This window comes from Diadema antillarum, unplaced genomic scaffold, assembly GCF_040938485.1.
Source record: "Diadema antillarum isolate AM-2024a unplaced genomic scaffold, OU_Dant_1.0 scf00000053, whole genome shotgun sequence".
In the NCBI taxonomy this organism is placed as follows: domain Eukaryota; kingdom Metazoa; phylum Echinodermata; class Echinoidea; order Diadematoida; family Diadematidae; genus Diadema; species Diadema antillarum.
The window spans coordinates 1,896,916-1,917,128 of record NW_027270942.1 but is presented as its reverse complement, the minus strand read 5'-3'; the positions used below and the strand labels follow the sequence as shown (position 1 = coordinate 1,917,128).

The 20,213-nt window shown below is 38.8% G+C and overlaps 1 protein-coding gene across 1 annotated transcript in view; it reads left to right on the top strand.

Annotated features, from left to right (window-relative positions):
• Positions 1–19,850, top strand: part of LOC139715683 (neuronal acetylcholine receptor subunit alpha-9-like) — a 94,478-nt gene extending 74,628 nt beyond the window's left edge. The window contains exons 2-7 of the mRNA XM_071627231.1: positions 292–437; positions 6,604–6,648; positions 12,165–12,274; positions 17,540–17,742; positions 18,451–18,789; positions 19,249–19,850. Coding sequence (XP_071483332.1) covers positions 292–437; positions 6,604–6,648; positions 12,165–12,274; positions 17,540–17,742; positions 18,451–18,789; positions 19,249–19,850 — 1,445 coding nt within the window. The remainder of the gene's footprint in view (positions 1–291; positions 438–6,603; positions 6,649–12,164; positions 12,275–17,539; positions 17,743–18,450; positions 18,790–19,248) is intronic.
• The last annotated feature ends 363 nt before the right edge of the window (positions 19,851–20,213 follow it).

The window sequence follows — 20,213 nt, the reverse complement described above, 5'->3', positions numbered from 1 at the left end:
GCTGGATGAGGAGACAACTAATTCCACAAAAATTCAATTTTCTAGCATGATGAAAGAACACTTGACTAACCGCTTTCAGAAAGCAGGGGAAATAATTGCTACCCTTACCATAACCAATGTCGGTATCAAGTTGATGGAATGTGTAATTTTTCATTAAAAATCTTAAAATAACAATCAAAAAATATGATATGATCGTGTCGTAACGAGTCTGCATTCATCAACCCAATCGCTTAATATCTTACCAGATGTCAGAACTCTCCCCCTCTCTCTCTTTTTCTTTGCTTTTGTCAGGCGCCGTGGGCTCCCGCGATCAGATGAAGCTCCGGACGGAGCTATTTAGTTCGGGAAAGTACGACAAGTCCATCCGACCGGTTAAAAACGTGTCCAAGGCGACTGTGGTAGAAATGCAGTTTTTCGTCGCTCGGGTCCTTGACGTGGTGAGTCACTTGGTCATTGCTGATAATTAGTGTATGATTAGTGTAATTATTGCTTTATTTTAATCAACTTTCATGAATTATTCCTTTCCTTTTAGTCAACGTTTAAAGATGTGCTTACTTATGGATAAACAACATCAAACCAAGGTATTGTTATTCTCAACATGCTCATGTCGCACCTTAACTACTCGACAATCACAGGCATTAAGATGCGTACGACGAACTGAATTTGAATTTCTAAGTCAATAACTGATTCTCAAGTGGGTAGAAGATGAAATATCTTGTTTATCTCTAAAATTGGCAAATTCTGCTACTTCTGTTACAATTACTACTTCTAGTATTATGTTTCAGATTTAGGGAACTTCATTTGTTCCATCTTGCTCCAAGCACATGTACATCCCTCACAGATCATTCCTGTCGAAGTATTCAAAAGCAAAACCCGTTTTTCTATAAGATTATATAAGTGAAATTGATCAGATTGTCTTATGGGATAAGAATGTATGTCCTTGTTTAATTGAAATAATAAGAGGAAAAAAAGATGACATCTGCCCATTATGTAAGCGAAACATAAAGAGTGAGTTTTGCACAAAAAATCAATATCATTTACCTTGAGTGTTTTTAATTCTGCGAATAAAGGATATAAATGATCTCGATAACCTGAGTTGGTGCATATACCTATAGCTTTCTTTTGCAGAACTATCAATGTGACTTTTTGAAGTAGCCCATACAATGTTGCAATATGAAATGTACGATAATATGAAGGAGTTATATAACATGAATAAAATGCTTTTAGGGACATAGTACTTAAGCTTATGGAGTATACCAACGTTACGAGACACAGTAATATAATGCACGTGAGTGTTCCATTTAATTTTTTTCATTTATATATATTCCGAGAAATATGATACTTTCTTTTTGTTAGAATAATATACCTTCCACCATAATGTTTAGATATTGCATTTCATTTTTATGCTTCTTAATAATGAAAATACATAAAATTTGTCTTTTTCAAATTGAGTGATAATCTATTACTCTTAAGCCATGTAGATATTTCGGTAATTCAGTATTGAGTTCCTAGGAGCGAATGGAAATTAGGATTGGAACAGAATACATTGGTGTCATCGGCAATCGTAATGTATTGCAGTGACATAGATGAATTTTAAATAATCATTTTTAATTCTATTTATTCATTGAAATTCAAGCTAATAATGTTCTTCAGGAAGAAAATGTTAGAAGAATTCAACCCAATCTCGTTTCGATTTATTACATACAACATTCTAATACCCTACCGCACCCCCTTGTTGCTAATCAACCTTAAAGCATTTTAGAATGAGGAGAAAGTGGGATGGGGTCATTTTGTCTTTAATAGATGAGTTGAATTGGCTTGATCATGTTTATCCGTTATCAGATTTGGCAACGCATGTCTCTGTTACATCCGTTCATTCTTTCGGAATTACACGCAAAGACAAATCAGCTAAATTGTCTTCCCTTCCGCCTGCTTGACCAGTTGCACTGTGTCCTGTCCGATTGGTCCGCGACCAAAGTGAGGGACCGGGGGGGAAATTGATATCGTTCTGAACTCTCTCTCGGTTGCTTCTCAATTCTTAGTTTTGTTTGCGGATTACCGTCACAAACCGGTGAGCGAGCAGCGTCCCACTTTGACAGACAAGCCCAGCCCTCCCCTCTCGTATTTCCCCTCGTTAGAAACGCCACCGATAAGAGGTGAGATCAATGAAGGTGCTCCTCCGCGGAGCGGGGACATCCTCCTCGTTGCGTCTCGGTGCATTGTATCCCACAGCTATATGAGCATCAAATTGATCTTCATGCAAATGTGGCAAGCGAGCGGGCAGACATGTTATCGATTATGCGGCCCCCGTGTGGTGCGCAACTTCAACTCTGAAACCGATCCCGGAGTTCGGCCCATTATACGCCCACCCTGCTCCGGCGTGCCCTTCGCAGCCCCAAGGCATTAGCATAAAATGAATCGAAACTACCAAAATAATATCCTACAGAAGTAGTAGTGTTTCCTGTATTTAAAACGTGGCCCAGTTGCTGCAGATTTGAAGACACTGCCGTATGTTGTAAATATCCATTTACACAGATTCGATATTTTGACAATATCCAAACCTGACAAGGGGTAAAAATAAACTGGATGGTATGATACAACCAAGTAGAGTCTTATTTGACATAATAAGAATTTCATTTTATAGGTTACCCTCGTATGACAGCATCATACAGATGAAAAGAAAGAAGGCTTGATAAATGATAATAATAAAAACAATAATGATAATGATAATAATGACAATAATAATGATGATGATGATGATAATAATAATAATAATAATAATAATAATAGTAATAATAATAATAACAATAATAATATAATAATAAGAATAATGATATAATAATAATTATAATCAAAATAATAATAATTGTAATGGCATATTTATCCAGGGAAACTTCTTCAGTGTTGTCACTGGTCGACCAGAGAGCCCTGCCAATATTATTACCCTAGCGTTGCCAGGTACTCATTCATACACCTGGGTCGAGAGGGATATGGTGGGTAAAAACATCTTGTCCAACGACGTAAGCACTGGGCGGGAATCGAACTCGGGTCCTCCGATTGGGAGTCGGGAGTTTTATCCACTATGCCACAGCGCCCCCACAGATAGATAGATAGATAGATAGATAGATTGATTGATTGATTGATTGATCGATTAAAAGATAGATAGAGAAAAAAGCAGCACAAAATAAAACTGCAAAGCGAAGCGTCAATGGATTGTAAACAACGAAATGAAATGCATGTATTGGTGTACAGATACCATATTTTGCTAAGTTTTGATGCTCTTATTTACATTCTACGTATCGAAAACCTACATCCCATGCAGGAATTGCTGACAACTTTGCAGTGGATAGTGGTGAATACTGTACCGAGTATTTCAGGAAAGACGAACAATTCCCTTATTATTAGAAGTCTCATTATTCTTTGTTTTGTTTTGTTTTGATATTTCTTTGGCTACATTTCGTCCTTCATCAACAAGAAAAGAAAAAGGAAAAAAAAAAACCATACGAATAACATGGAAATCAATAACATGGTCCGAAAGATTGAGAAGACAATATGAAATCAATTGTAATCGGGAAGTGTGCTGTAGTTCGCATCGAATTCGACCTCGGCCATTACGTGACGTTGTCTCAACAACGGTTTCGATTTTTCCCTCCCCCCCCCCCAATCCTTTAAAATGTTTAACCATAAAGTAACTGTTGCAGCTCCATGGTTTAACGATGGTACTTTCACATGAAAATCTTATACGCCCAAACCTGTCAGGGCAGTAAACAGGCTATTACTTCACGATTATCATCCACTGTGTTTTATCAACACCAGACATTATGCCCCATTATACACGAAGTATAACACATCGTTCTATCATTCTTGAAATCGACCGACACCAGTTAAGTGCGATAATTGACGAAGACTGGTAGGGAAGCATTTGTCAGACTTCGCTGGACACTACTAATACTAATTTCCTGTCATGCAAATTGTCTCTACATAAATGAGCAGCGTGATTGTTCCATCTTTTTTTCGTAATGATGGTAGCAGACATTCCTGGGACTAAATTATTAAAGCACGCCAATATAAAATACACATGCTCATTCATCATGTAGGCAACTGTGCCCAAATACACACGCGCGCACGAGCGGCATACACACATTTTCTTGATATTTATCGATTTCATTCAAATCATTCATGAATCAACCCATTCTGGGTGTAACATGAACAAAAACAGAACAAATGCAATTCAAAACACAAACAAATCTATTTTTCAATCTATACAGCAAATAATCTCTCTTCAACATAAATAACTCGATTAATTAACTCTGATAAAGTATTGACATAAGGTATACCAAACCTATATCCCTTGAATATATTGAATCATATAACTCATTCTCCTTTACAATAGCATATGCATAAAAAAAAGAAAAAATACGTTATAAAAATCTAGAATGAAAGCATTCATAAAAACCCAACCAACCCTTCCCCTCTCAACCAAAACAAATCTACATCTATCCTAAATATTAAATCCTACCAACATATTTCATATAATTTATGAATATCCTTCTTCAAATCAAATCCCAATCCCGCCAACCCCCCGATTCACCAAAACCAAAAGCACATCCACACCCACAAAAACCCACAAAAGCACACCCACACCCACAACCACTACGCCCCCACACACACAATTGATTTGACGTGATTTATTCATAAAATGCATATCATACATACCTTATGCACAAATATGCAAATAATTTGTACATGAAATATGACAAAAAATATACAATGACATTCAAACACACGCGCTTACACTGTATCATGAAAACAAGTATATTATACTCCTTAACTTACTCCTTAGATGTCCAATTTACAAGAAGTTAAATTTGTTCGGTATGTTTGATTATGATTATGTGGTGGCTGAGCATTTATTTCTTTGTGACACTCCGTTTGATTCGTTTGTTCTTCTACTAACAAAAATAAAAGTAACTACAGACAAGAGAGTAAGAGAGGAGATAACAAGAATAAAACGAACTCTACCACCCTTTCTTTTTTTTTGGCTGTTGTTTTATTTTGAAGAAAAAGAGATAAGGACAGATAAAATGTACAAAGAAAGATAGATAGATGAAGAGGTAGAGAGGGGGAAGACGGGTTTTCATGCAATTTCTACCTATTCATAATAAATGGGTAATACCAGTTCGAGCAATATTGTAGCCACCTGTAACAGATCCATCGTGCATTCGTCAGAGGACGAGTGTATACGTTGGTTTTCTCACCCTCGTCTGTCTCGTTCCATAAATTGACTAGTGTGTAATTGCAGCGCGACCTATATCAGTACGCACGAGCGTTGACTACTAATGCAAAACTATGCTAAGAATGCCAGTCAAGTGGATTAACAAGGGGGATGGGAGTTAAAGAGTGTTGCGACATTGGAACCACAGTGCCACACTGCATCCGCGGCGCCGATTATTTTGCTGTCATTGAGTGTATCGCCCTTACCAAAATGTTCTGACGGATGATATTTCATAGTGCCCTTATCCTCAACTCCTTGAGACTCTAACCCTTCGCAACATCCCATTTGCCGTTCCTTCCATGAAAAGAAGAGACGTTGAGGCACAGTGAACTGGAGCGAGGTACCTCAGGCTTGAGGTCTACGGTCCGAGTCCTTTGGCAGCAGCGGTAGTTCTCATTTTCCTCGTGACGTCCTCGAGAGCGAAAGTGTAACTTTCTGTGCGACCCCACTCCATTTTAGGTGAACTTGTAGGACCCTACAGATAGAGTGGAAATTGAACGAAGTTAAAGTCTTATGAAGATAGCACTTGGATTAAGACAGTTTTGAAAGTTTCCCACAAAACAGTAAGGTGAAGGGTAATTAATTATCAAGTAGTTATTGAACACATTCTAAATCAAGTCAACTGAGCGCGGTGTCAAATTTGCAGTTTAAGGAGATCGACCGCAGGACTGTTGCCAAACCTTTGATGGTAGAGGTCTGTAGACGGAGGATGAATTTGGGTTCAAGTGGCAAATATCTACCGACTGGCAAACAAGCATATTTCGGATAATGATATCCTCACAACTTCACTAATAAACCTAACCCAGAGTTTCTGTTCCGGAACGTGATTATGCGAATGACGTCATTATAAACGTCATTTCTGACAAGGGGAAGAGAATGACGGCGGCAGCTTTAAGTGTCACTTCGGCGAATAAGACAGACCTGCACATTGCCATGACAATCCGAACATCCACTGATTGCAGAGTCAACTCATTGAGAACATGATTTTCGCAGGTGACGTCAAGAAACGTCTGCTTGATGTTGTATTGCAACATGCCAATTATTCTACATTTTTTATTTTTTGGGTTTTTTGTTGTTGACATAACTGTTACTTGAATAATTGAGTATTGAAAACATTGTTTCTCAATTTGTATTCATTTTTTTTTATAGGGGGGTGGGCAATTTTCCATTTCAAAACAATGATTTTGTGACGATCTGCAAAGATTTGTAGTAACGGGATTTATCATTTCAAACAAATAACACACCAGGATTTCCTAGTGAAATTGATGTAAAAAAAGGACTGTTGCCGTTGTCATGCAATAGTTTTTTTCTTTGACTATTCCTCACAGGATGAACGGCTGGAAACGTTCAAGATCAACGCCTGGCTAACAATGGTAAGACGATCCAAAGTAGAAGCCTTTTATATCTTTCTTCTTGTAATGACATCACCAGAGGCTACTTTGAAGCTTGTACGCAGTCATATAATGAAAGATATCAGATATTTGAACCCAAGAGGGCTATTCCAAACGCAAGAACAACTGCACCCTTAAAGAACAAGTTCACCTTCATAGACATGTGGATTGAATGAATGCAGCAATATCAATAGAAAACATCAACATGAGTTCGGGGAAAATCGGTCAATCCGTTTAAAAGTTACGAATTTTTGAAGATTCTGCTCAGTCACTGCTGGATGAAAAGACTACTACAGCGTGTGATGTCACATGTATACAACGATATAAAGAAAATATAAAGAAAATTCAATATATTTTCATTTTTCTCACATAATAAAAGAACACTTGACTTCTCTCTTTCAGAAGGCAGGAGAAATTATTATTACCCTTAACATACGTCAGTGACAAGTCGAGGAAATTTGCACTTTTTTCAAATAGGAAAATTTTCTGAAATTCTCTTTATATTTTCCTTGTAGCGTTGTACGCATGTGACATCATATACTGTAGTAGCCTTCTCATCCAGCAGTGACTGTGCAGATACTTCATAACTTTTCATAACTCTTCATAACTTTTGAACGGATTGTCCGATTTTCCTCAAACTTTCACTGATGTGTTCTATTAATATTGCTGCATTCACTCAATCCACATGTATATGATGGTGGACTTGTCCTTTAATATGTTTAATTTGAAAAAAAAAACAACCAATGAAGCGCGATAAAGTTTCCTATTTCAAAACATTCTACAGTCTTCTGACTTTTCAATACATCAACTCTCTTATATATCAACTCAAACCGTATAATTTCGCAACAACTGTGTCCTTCATGTCTTTTATCTAGCAAGATGGCGTCTTGGCGCGGTACACGTGCTCAAATGAGAGAGGTCTCATTTTCTTGTTATAAGGATTGTATGGTCTTGGGTGAGGTGAGGATTCAGCGTAAAAAATCTTGAGAGATACTTAGAAACCACCTTCTGAAATGTTAAGGAGCATATAATTCTTACAGAAATTCGAAGTTTATTGGATGAAAATCGGTTTTGAAATGGCTGAGATATCCAAAAAAACAAAGTAACATAAAGCGATTCTAATCATAAGACCCACCTTTTATTAGGATCGGGATTTGGGATATCTTTATAGCCCAAACCAATTTTTCTCAAATGAACTTTGAATTCCTTTCAGAATTATGCGCTCTTTCATGTTTCATAACGGGTTTCTCATTATCTAAAACCAAAATATATATATATGTATATCATTTATCATAATGAAAAACGTTGGAACCCTAAAGCCCCATCTCCACAGAAACTGCACCATCCCTTTAACGCCACACTATCAAGGTAAATCACTCATCTTCCTGATGCTTTGCTCTATTATGCGTATAATAATAAGAAGAGAAACCCGATGGCAATTCGATTGAATACGATTGTGGTCTATATTAAAGAATGACAGACATCTTATAATGAGGAATATGACGAAGGGCATCCATGGCCAGTGGTAAGAGAAATACATAGACTCCGGCGACCTAATTAACGAGGTTGGGGTAACCGGAGGTGATCCCGACTCTTAATCCACATGCCTCACAGTGTGTGGGGCAGGAAAAAACGCTCTCAACACTGAAGACACATACGGCCGAAATAACGTTGGGTGGTCACATCTTGAGGGTTCTTTGGATTGGGAAGGGAGTGTATGTGTGTGTGTGGGGGGGGGGTGGAGGGTGGGGAGGGCGATTATATGCAAGGAACAAGAGGAAATACCAAGTCCACACTGAGCGTGAAAAGCGAACATCAGAAATAAGACTCCATTTCTAGAGAACTAGAGAAGGCAGCAACTCAGCTGAAGGAGACTTACATTTACGTAAAAACTGATGAGATAAGCAGTGAAATTAAGTGTCAGCCAGATGAGAAGAAAATAATACCAGGATGGCACTAACAAAGTCTGTTGTTTTTGAGAAACAGTAATATCAACGTCAATTACATAACATGCAATTAAAATGAGATGGATGCTGTCATTGCCTGGTATACCATGCTCCTTAATTGCTGGCAAATATTTAAAAAAGTTAATCTTTCGAATTTTAATCATGCTTGTTTGTTGCTCTGTTTTACGATCGGTAATAACACCCTCAGCACCTAATCGTTCTTGAGCTAATGAAGTCCATTTTGTGGTCACTTTGAAATGGGTTACCATGCTTTTTATATGAGAATTATAGTGACTATAGTTTATAAAAAAACTATGCTATCTCTGACTTCTTTTTCATTTCAATTTATTTTCATATTTCTCACATATATTACAATAAAGTATATGAATACAATAATTATACAAAAAATAAATTTGATGAAACTTCACCGGAATGTACAAACGTTTGTCTTGGTATAAACACAAGGTCTGTATACAGGCGAGTTGAACTGCAAATTGTAGATGGTCATGATGCGAAAAGATATGATGCGGCCTGTGTAAAAGCAATCTTGTACAGCCGTAGGTCATTAGGGGAAGTTTAATATACAAATATTTTTTTTAGACCATTCAATAACTGGGGGAACCGATTAAAACAATCAAACAAAATCCGATCGAATAAGTGTTGCTAGATAAAATACAGAAAGGCCACATGTTGCAACAATATTATAACCTACTACAAGTAGGGGCATTGGGAGAACAACGACTGAGAATGTAGAGATTCAGGTGGGTGTGAAGGTATAGATAATGGCGTAACAGTATGGTATAAATACACAGGTAGAAGGTGGGATAATAATGAAAAATCTTGATTCAGTCATTTAGTTTATTTATCCAATGTTTTTCCAGGGGGATTTATTATTATTCTTTTAAATGCCAGGTTTGTATTAAAGTCATCAGAGTGTTTACATGATGTACACGTCAATCTGTGAACTAATTCTTAGAACTTAGACGAAGATGATAGACTGTCATTTCCCCGGAATATTGGCCTGGAGGTATTGCTCAAAGTCTAAATTGATTCGTTAGTTTTGATTCAGAAAAAGGCCTTGCGGATTATAAATCATGCATTTTTTTGATCATACAAAAGAATTGTTTGTTTCTAGTAATTTGCTTTAAAAAATTGATTTGTATATGTATCACGTTGGAATTTTTATGCCTCCGCCAAGAAGTTTCACCCTAGCCATTATGTTTTCGGGTTGTCCGTCCGTCCGTCCTTCCCGGTCCGTAATCAATTTTGTGGACAGCGTAACTTCAAAAACGTTTGAGTTATCCTAATGAAACTTGGAATGTATATGTATGAGTGGGCGAAGTTGTGCCTATCAACTTTTGGGTGCGCATGCTAAAGGTCAAAGATCAAAAGGTCAAGGTCAAATGCTCAAAATGTCACTATTTCCCCCATCTTGAAGGCATTTTCTTGAAATTTAGTGTATACATGAACTTCCAAATAAAGATTATCCAGAGAGAGTTTCGGTCGTTAGGTCAAAGGTCAAAGGTCAAGTGAAAATGTTAAAATTTATTCTCTCCATATCTCACAAATGGTTCAAAGTGTCTTCATGGCACTTATTAGTTATGCATGTACTGACTGGCAGTGATTATCTAGGGAATTTAAGGGTCAGGGGTCAAAGGTCAGGGGGACAAAGGTCAAGGTCAGCTTCTCGAAATTTCACTATTTCCCTCTTATATTATGCAATGTCTGCAGGATTTTTCCTGAATCTTAGTGTATGCATGTATTACCAGAGATTCTCTTGGAAGTTTCTTGCCAAAAGGTCAAAGGTCAAAGGTCAAGTGAAAGTGCTAAATCTCATTTCTTCCTTAAACTTATGAAAGGGTTAAAGGTCAAGTAAGAATCCTCAAATCCCCAAATACCTGCACTCTTAGACAATTATATCCATTCATCCAATTAAACCTAGTTCAAGGAAAGTGAACATTCAACACATTTGACATACCTTTCATTTTAATATTTTGCCAATTATGTGAAACTGTCATCACACATTGTCAAGACATTGTACTATAGACCTATTAGGAGAACCATGCATTATGGCGGAGGCATACCAGTCGCCATAGCGACGTTTCTAGTTATGTATAAGTTGAATATTTCTTCTTAGTAAAGTTTCCTCAATGTTTGTTAAAAGCAGTGAAATCCACAATCGTTCTACCAGGCAGAGTGGATCGTATCACTTTTCCCCCGTTAAAGTCTTAGCCCTTAAGACAATTACTTCTACCGGCCCTTCTTTATGGAATGATTTAGATTCTGTTCGGTTGTAACCAAGTTCTCTAAGTCCCTTTAAGCAATATCTAAAAGTCATTTTTTTTAAACCTACGTTTAATTATATAACATGACCACTTAAGATATCTCTGCTTACTCAGGATGATGCCTCGCTCGAGTGACTACATTTGTTTGATCGAATCACCACTTTATCTAGCATTGATACCTTAAGTTTTATCATGAACATTAGATACTATTTTGTACATTACCTAGATTTTATCATAATCTCGACATATTGTATCATTGCATGTTTCGTCATCTTTTGTAATAAGCATATTGTACTAAACGCTTATAACCTTGGAACCTACATCCTACAAAGCTTTGCTTTTTAGTAGGTTCCTCATATTACACATCACTATAATGTCCTTTGTGCAATTCTATCTCAACTTGACTTTTGCTTAAAAATTTTTTTTAATCAAATGGAATATAAAACTTGTATATAAAATGTGGAATATGGAACAAGAATTAAAAAAAAAAATCGACGGGCGAATGAGATTCTGGATCTTCCGTAGACTTGGCATCTGGTGATGGATTTGTATGTGGTAGTACCTTCCCTTGGGCATGGGGAAATAAATTGCCAAGACGTTGTAGGGTAGGAGACGTCAGAGACGATGCAAAGGAAAGACTGGTTGTCCAAAAACTCCCAATATTGGGACGTGATAAAAGTAGAGTGTGTTTTGGAAATCATTTACTTTCACTGGTCCTCAGCTCTCAGCAACTCGCTTCCTGTTAGTCTAACTCAAATAGGAAAATACTCTTTTACCTGATACAGATACAGATACTCTTTATCAGTCTGTCCTTCAACAAATATGCGGAAAACCTACAGGTAAAATGGAATTCAGTGTAGTTATTGGCTCAACAACCATCTTTATTGTTGTTTTCTATAACATTGATTATTATTATCATTATCATCATTATTATTACCATTGCTATTGGTTTTTAGTATTATCATCATCGTTATTATTATCATTGTGTTCAAGTTGTGTTGATGCATACATAATAAATGTAATGTTGTTCTGTCATTTTGGATTTCGGCATTGAACCCATCGAGGGTGAATCTCAATGATAGTTCCTATTTACAAGTCTGGGAAGATTTTAGAATCTCCTTTGGAATGACAAATATTTTATAATTCTGTCATGTTCATATCTTATATGCATGTGGCATATTTATTTACTTTTTTCCCCCCGCGTTAATATAAAGTTATGATATATTTATGTGTCTGTACGCATGTGTATTATTTTGTTCTCTCGCAGAGATGGTTCGATGACTACCTAACGTGGGACCCGGAGAGATACAACAACGTGGATAACTTCAAAATATCACGTGACAAAATCTGGATGCCCGACCTCTGGCTTTATAACAAGTAGGTCTATACAGTGCACTCCCGTTATAACGAACACGGTTATAGCGAAATTCATGTTAAAACGAAGTAAAAATTCAGGCCGGAAAATTATTCACTCTTTGCTCTCTATTGTTTATTTGTTAGGTTACAACGAAAATCTCGATAAAACGAAAGAAAACTGCCGGTCCCGAGGACTACATTATAACGGGAGTCCACTGTACAACGAGAGAAAACTGCCGGTCTCGAGAACTTCGTTATAACGGGATTCCACTGTATAATCATTTGCTATTAATATATTTTTTTTTATGGGGGGGGGGGGGGGAGGAGGCAGGTGACAGCTTGGCAATAATACAGACTCTCAACAGTGATAGGCCAATATGGTCTTTTTTTGAATTATTTTAAAGATAAATAATTCTAATAATTTAGATATGTAGATATTTTAATCTTGGTATTGTAATATCTCCACCAAGGAGGTCTAATTTATGAATGTGGAAACTCCAGTAGTCCGTTTGAATTATGATATCATTGTCTAAATAGCAATTTGCAAATCGCAATAAGACCATTGTCCTCATCAAGCGTTTGCTTATGATGATGGTCTCTTGCATTTCTGTTACATCCAGAGTTGAACTGCAGATACACGGGATCCTATGTTTGCATAAATATATGCATAAAATTATGGGTGCTGTTCGTTATTCCGTAGGTTCGCTATTCCGAAGGTTCGTTATTCCGAAGGGTCGTTAATCCGAAACACGCAAATTCCCTATACCTAGAGGTTCGTTAATCCGAAAATGAAAGAGGGTTCGTTAATCCGAAAATTTGTGGCGTTAATCCGAAGGTTCGTTATTCCGAAGATTGGTTTATCCCAAAATGAAATTCGGAACAATGAACCTTCGGAATAACGAACCTTCGGAATAACGAGCTGTAACCAAAATGATACCTGCTTGTGTTCATTTTGCATTGTGTTAAAAAAATGTTGGATATTTGAATTAATCATTTATCTGTTTTAACTGTCAGATTCAAATTATACTGTGCTCAATTATTTCGTTGAATTGACTTTGTATTTCATTTATGTATAAAAGAAAAATCAGAAATAAAATAAAATCAATCTACCAATCAATAGTTTATAGTTACCTCATTCTTCCTTTTTTAAACAGATTATTGTGGAGAAAAAAGGGGGCAGGGAGAGGGAGACGATTAGGACGTGGTACAAAATAAAGAAAGAGAACGAGAAAGGGAGATGGATGGGGGAGGTAGGGGAGGTAGGGGAGGGGGAGGGAGTGACTTTTCAAATAACAATATTTTGTATGTGTAAATTTTACTTCTGTTTTACCGTTTACTGTTTATATCAAAGAATATAGGGTTAAAAGTAGATTGAAAGTCATTTTTTTTTTCAATTCAATCATAGTTTATTTCCAATGATGAAAGAACATTAAAAAACAGAAAAGAAAGCAAAACATGGATATGTTTGGGCCTCGACAATTTTTACACCGCAAAGTCGGTCAAGTCAATCGTCTTTAAAAGCACGAGAGAGTGATGAATTTGTACCTAGTCGATCAAAGTGGAACAGAAGTTGCCCAGAAGGCAGACGGGGAGAAGATGATGAACGAGATTGGATTGATAAAGATTTATTTGACTACTCATACATTCTTTTCCTTTGAGTTAGACTTTTGGCCCCAAACTCACGAAGGTACTTTAACAACCAAATCACATCCATCATTTCCGATTTGAATTGAGTTTGCACCTTGCAAACGTGCGCGTTAGTGACGTTCATTGTTGGAGATCTTAGGCAAAGCGTCACGCACGTATTTTGTCCAACTTGAATTTGCATAACCCATTGGACTAGATTTATTGAATGTGCTTTTTATGCATTCCCGCCAAATGATAAAGAGCTCTGTCCGCAGTGACTAAATATGCAATAACACGATTGTGTGCGTGTGTGTGCGTGTGTATTTTTTTTCAGTGTCTTCCTGTTATGGCATCTCTATTCTTATAAACATATCGCTTTCATTATGTATCCCCTCATTGGGCCGAATGCATAAAAGGCAGCAAAAGGACGTCACGCCTGTGCGAACACAGAAACAAAGGCGGGTGTGACAGCACGTATTTGAAAGGGCGTGTGTGTGCGGAAACATTTCTTGACATAGCAGAAGAGCAGAAGACACTCATAAAATGCACACACACATCTATACCCACACACGTACTGGCTGATTTCCATCACTGCTTATTTTAGTCAAGGCGCTAATTCCTGTAGGAGGCTTAATCAAGGACTTCGTTCAACCCACCCTGCAGAAAAGGTTTGACCAGACAGGGTGGTAGATGACACCTCCATGAACATCCCCAGGTAGTATGTGGTTCCAAATTGTGGTGTCAGTAGAATTTTACTGGCCATTTTTCATCATTATTTGTTGGAACAAACGCAAAGGGGTCTGCGCACACCAAGACTATTACACTCACCACTAGCACTGCTACATGCGCCAGTGCAGTGGTGCGTGTAGTAGTCTTAGCGCACGCATACTTTTTCTTCGACAAACACGGGTTTTGCCTGCAAACTAACTTTTCACACCAAGCTGGGGTTCGGTATAGTGTAGTTTCTAGACGTTTCTATTTCGTCTTTATTTCTCCGAGTTGAAGTAAGCAGAGTGAGAGCGCATACCCAGTGATTGCGAAGCCCGAATCGCAATCACTGGGTATGTGCCCTCACCCGGCTTAGCGCAATACAGCGGGCTTCTGCCCAATACACAAGTTGCAACTCAGAGAAATAAAGACGAAATAAAAACGACTAGAAATAAAGACTAGGGTCGGTAGCGCTTGTCGCTATTGGGGCACTGAAAATAACAAACTTATCACAGTTTTTGCATTTATTTCATGAAGAATTCATCAAACCTGCATAAAACTTTATATGTACACGTTGCTAGAGATGTCGGCAATACAGTAGGATTCAATGTAAGTTATGATATTGTACATGGTTACCATGGTAACCGGATGCCTACAGGTGATTGGTAACCCCCAAAATGCCTCCTACTGCTGCAAACTTTGACTTTTTTAATTTTATAGATGCAATTTTAAAAAAAAAAACTTTTTATTGACTATTGTAAAAAAAAAAATCTTCTGCTGCCAAGGCAACTAGTATTATCCAATCATGATTCAGCTGTCAATAACTCAAAAACTAAAGCCCATAATTTCAAAAAGCTCAATGAGAATGTCCTTCCTTTTGTATATTTTGTGTACAACTTATGTGAAGAATATACTGAAGCATTCTCAAGTTACAGCAATATTTGTAAACAAAGGCGTAATAAACGGCCATTGAAAGAAAGATATCATTTTCGAGTAGTAAAATGCATGAAAAAGTTGCATCCGTCGTACTTTCAACACAAATTTGACTTCAAAGTACATAGGCAAATGTAGTTTTTAGTAATGTATGGACACAAATTTCCCTTAAAAATATAGGTGAATACAGAGAGCAAAGCCAATTATATTCTAATGTTAGCTCTTTTGAGCATTAAAAGAGCGATGGTTATGCAAAACAATCCTGGAAGAGAGCAGAGGAAAGCAATAATTGTTCATGTTTGTAAAGGAAGTTTATTTAAGAATGCAGATAAATTTCTTTGTAAAGAAGGAATACACAAGTGCGCTGGATTATCCACCAAAAAATTAAACATACTTTTGATGTAATTATATATATATACATATATATAGAATAAAATGAAAAAATCATGATATGTAAATTTGTATCAAAACGTGCAATAATGAATTTATGCTAAGGAGACAATGAGGGAAAACTCTTGGGCGTCTTTTCCCTTTTATCCAGGCTAATTTAACAGTGTTGAGGTAGGTCTACAATGGGTGATGTGCACGAAAGGCAAAAGAAACAAATCAGTCTAAATTACAGATATAGATAATGTATATATATATACACACACACACACACACACACACACACACACACACATTTATATATATATATTTTTTTTTGGGGGGGGGGGTGGGTTACCAATCACCTGTAGACATCCCGTTACCACGGATACATTCACAATATTATAACTTACAATGAATCCCACTGTTTTGCTGACATCTCTAGCAACGTGTACATATATAGTTTTATGCAGTTTTGATGAATTTTCATGAAATAAGTGCAAGAACTGTGATAAGTTTGTCATTTTCAGTGCCCTAATAGCGACAAGTATTACTGACCCTTGTCTTAATTTCTAGCCGCTTTTATTTCGTCTTTATTTCTCTGAGTTGCAGCTTGTGTATTGTGCAGAAGCCCGCTGTATTGCGCTAAGCCAAGTGAGGGTGCATACCCAGTGATTGCGACAAAAAACGGTTGTGGCGTCGCAATCACTGGGTATGCGCTCTCACTCAGCTTACTTCAACTCGGAGAAATAAAGACGAAATAAAAACGTCTAGAAACTACACTACATCGACCCCAGCTTGGCGTGAAATATTAGTTTGCAGGCAAAAACCCTCGTTTGTGACCTAAAAAGTCTGTACGCGCTAAGACTACTTCACGCACCCCTGGCATTGGCGCCTAGCAGAGCTAGTGGTACGTGTAGTAGTCTAAGCGTGTGCAGACTCTTTCTCAAAGAATAAGGTCTTGTCGCAACTTAAGTGGCCTGTAAAATTTTATTGATACCACAATTTGGAGTCACATACTACCTAAGGGTGTTCTAGAGGGTCCAACCGACCACCCTATGCAGTCAAACCTTTTCTGCGGGGTGGGTTGAACGAAGTGATTTTTTCTGGGTCCCTGCGCCTTGACTATTTAGCCCGGATCTGCCAGGTTGCACGTGGAGAGAGGTCTCCTTGAATGCAAACCACCGGACATTCCCGTTGTTGAAACGAAACAGTTTCTCACACAACTCTATAGGAAGAATTTCTTGTAGATTTATACCACTCCTGCCCAAGTTTGGTCTTTCTTTTATAAATATGAAAATGATACTTAAAAGCTAACGTCCCACTTAAGCAAAAGCTCAATCTCGTTTTACAGAGCTTGGAAAAACGTACGAAATTGCTAGCAAGAACATGCGAAAGATCCATTTTATGCATACGTTTTTAAGTAAATGTTTGGTCTCTAAGCAATTGCTTGTGCTTGCTAGCAAAAGCCTTTGCTCGCAAGCAATTTTTTTTTTTTAATGCATACGGATTCAAGTAAAAGGCAATCGCAAGCAATTGCTAGTTTTCATGCATCCAGCCCAATAGTTTTTCATGTAATGTAGATAGAATATCAACATGTATACTTTGCGAAATCAATAAACTGAATTAAATGTATTTTTAATACTTCCACAGTGCCGGCAGTCGGTACGAGGACTACGCGGCTAATTCCATATGCAGCGTCTACCACACGGGCAAAGTCATTTGGCAGTCGCCAACCATCATCAAGACACACTGTACCATGGACGTCACCAACTTTCCCTTCGATGTTCAGACGTGTAACGTGATCTTCGGTCCCTGGCAACATGGCGTCTCCGAGATCTTGCTTAATGGAACGGGTGATTATTTTGAAACGCCGAGCGGGTGGCGGTCGGTTGGTCGGTTGGTTTGTTTGTGCGCGCTGCATGGCTGGCACGATTCTAATCATTGATTGAAGATGACTATCGCTTTGCCGACGGAATGCTTTCGACAGATAAAAAACCTGTGACATTATTGCAATGTGTTACATCATGCAGTATACTATTCCCATCTCAGACGCATACATTCATTCTAGAGAGCGAGAGGGGTTGGGCAGGAGGCGATATCGAATGTCTCTTGACGTTCTGTTAACATGTACGGTTTTATTTTCCATAAATTCGCTCACTGAATGATTTCGAGGCCTCAAAATGTATTCTTTTAAAGCCTACCCTGGGGAAGAGAACAGGGCCTGCACAACTGGGGGGGGGGGGGGGGGGGGGGGGTCAACTGATTAAACCTGGAAGTGTCAACAGAAATATAAACTGGGCCCCCTCACGTTCAAAAACGCAGTTCCGGCAAAGGAGAATTTATTATGAAAATGTAACCAACAATGACCAAAGGACCGTTCATGTAACATGCATGCCACTAAAGTCTGTCGTGATCTAAGTAGGCCTAACATTTGCAATCTCCGCTCTGATTGAAGGATTGCTTTACAACAGTATGGCACAACAAAGTATATCAAGCAATGTACTTTGCAGGAAAACTATTATTATTAACCCCATTTTTCCCGATCTCTCTCGGGCCCCCAGGTTCGGCCGACAGGTATCTCCGCAGTTCCGGCGGCTGGCAGATCACGCTGTTCCGCGCTACCGCCAACCAGCAGGAATATACCATCTACGACGGCGACGACCCCATCGCGTTCAGCTACGTCGAGTACTCCGTCTTCCTGCGCCGCATACCGACCTACTTCGTCTTCTACCTGATCATGCCCTGCACGCTCATCTCCACCACCACTTTCCTCAGCTTCTTTCTCCCGCCGGAGTCAGGGGAGAAAGTCAGCCTGGGCATCACTGTCCTGCTCTCGCTCACGGTGTTTCTCCTTATCGTGGCAGAGCTTCTACCGCCCTCTGGTGCCGTACCCATTATAGGTACGACGTAGCAACGTTTCACTCACAGCTCTGATAAAAGCTAAGAAATTGTTTTGAAAACATGAAAAGGCAAATAAAGAAGTCTCTCCCTTGGGCACTAATTGAATCATTAAGACCTTTTACTGCTTATCCGAACCAAAACAAGATAAAAACAGGCTATAATAACTTGGAAGAGGATTTTACTACATACATTTACAATACTGTTGGTGGGCACGAACTGCAGAAAGTCGGATAATGTTTTAACAGGGGATGAATTAAAAACAAATGCCCCCAAAATGAATGTTAAAAGTAACTGCTTCTTGAGAGGAACATAATGATAAGGTAGCAAGGGTTGTTTTTAATAGATACATAATACCTGACATCAATTGGAACACGTTTTAATCTATGGGAGGATACGGGACAACATTATTACCATCTAGTTTTTACAAACTTGTCATTAACATCTGCTTCACTCCTCAGCCATTTATTACGCTGCCACGATGGTAATGGTGTCTCTCTCACTGGCCATGTCCGTAGTCGTCCTCAATCTCCACCATCGAGGACCTGAAACAAGCGCCGTCCCACAATGGCTTCGGAAGATCGTCCTCGGTCGCGTGGGGAAAGTCGTCCTAATGAGGAGGTCCTCGTTCAACCAGGAGAATTATTACCGCAGCCGGAAGACCCAGCCCTGCCAGGGCGCGCGGCTGCTAAACCACTACGAGATGGACTCGTACGACGGGAATTATTGGGAGGAGAATCGCGACGGCGTGGATGTCAGTGCGAACGGCGGCAACGTCCGACTCGAACGTTCAGACAGACTCTCCAGACCGTGCTCGGGACCCACGACGTCGCACTCGAAGAACTCGAACAACTCTGTGCGCGTGCGCGAAATCAACTTACTGCGGAAGATCCACGAGGACTTCCGGTACATGCGCGAGACGCAGAAGCAGAAAAAGTTGGAGGAGAAGTGTCATAACGAATGGAAGCAGGTGGCGCTTGTGGTAGACAGGATCTTCATGTTTATCTACCTGGTAGGGATGATATCCACCATTTTGATTATCGTGGCACAGGTGCACGGCTGAGAATGTGGCACAGCTTTTTTGTATTTATCATTTGTTGACCTCAGTGTCTACATTGCTGATCCGGCCATGGAATGCTTCAACATGGGGTTCCATGCTGACAGGACGTCCTGCCAATTGCCCGCAAATTCGACCAGTGATCCTCTACCATCACCGAGAGGTCTTATTTCGCGGATGGCTTGCCTGATACGAGCGCTGCTTTGCCTCCTACCAGTCCCTGGTACCTTCGGTGTCAGAGTTGAAGCGTTGATTACCACTCGTTTGGCCTTTTTTAAGCCCTTGCGTATTGCTTTTTTAAAGTAGTACAAAGGCCCATCATAGGTACGTAGTGTCTTGGTCGCTTGTCCGCGAATGCATAATATTTTA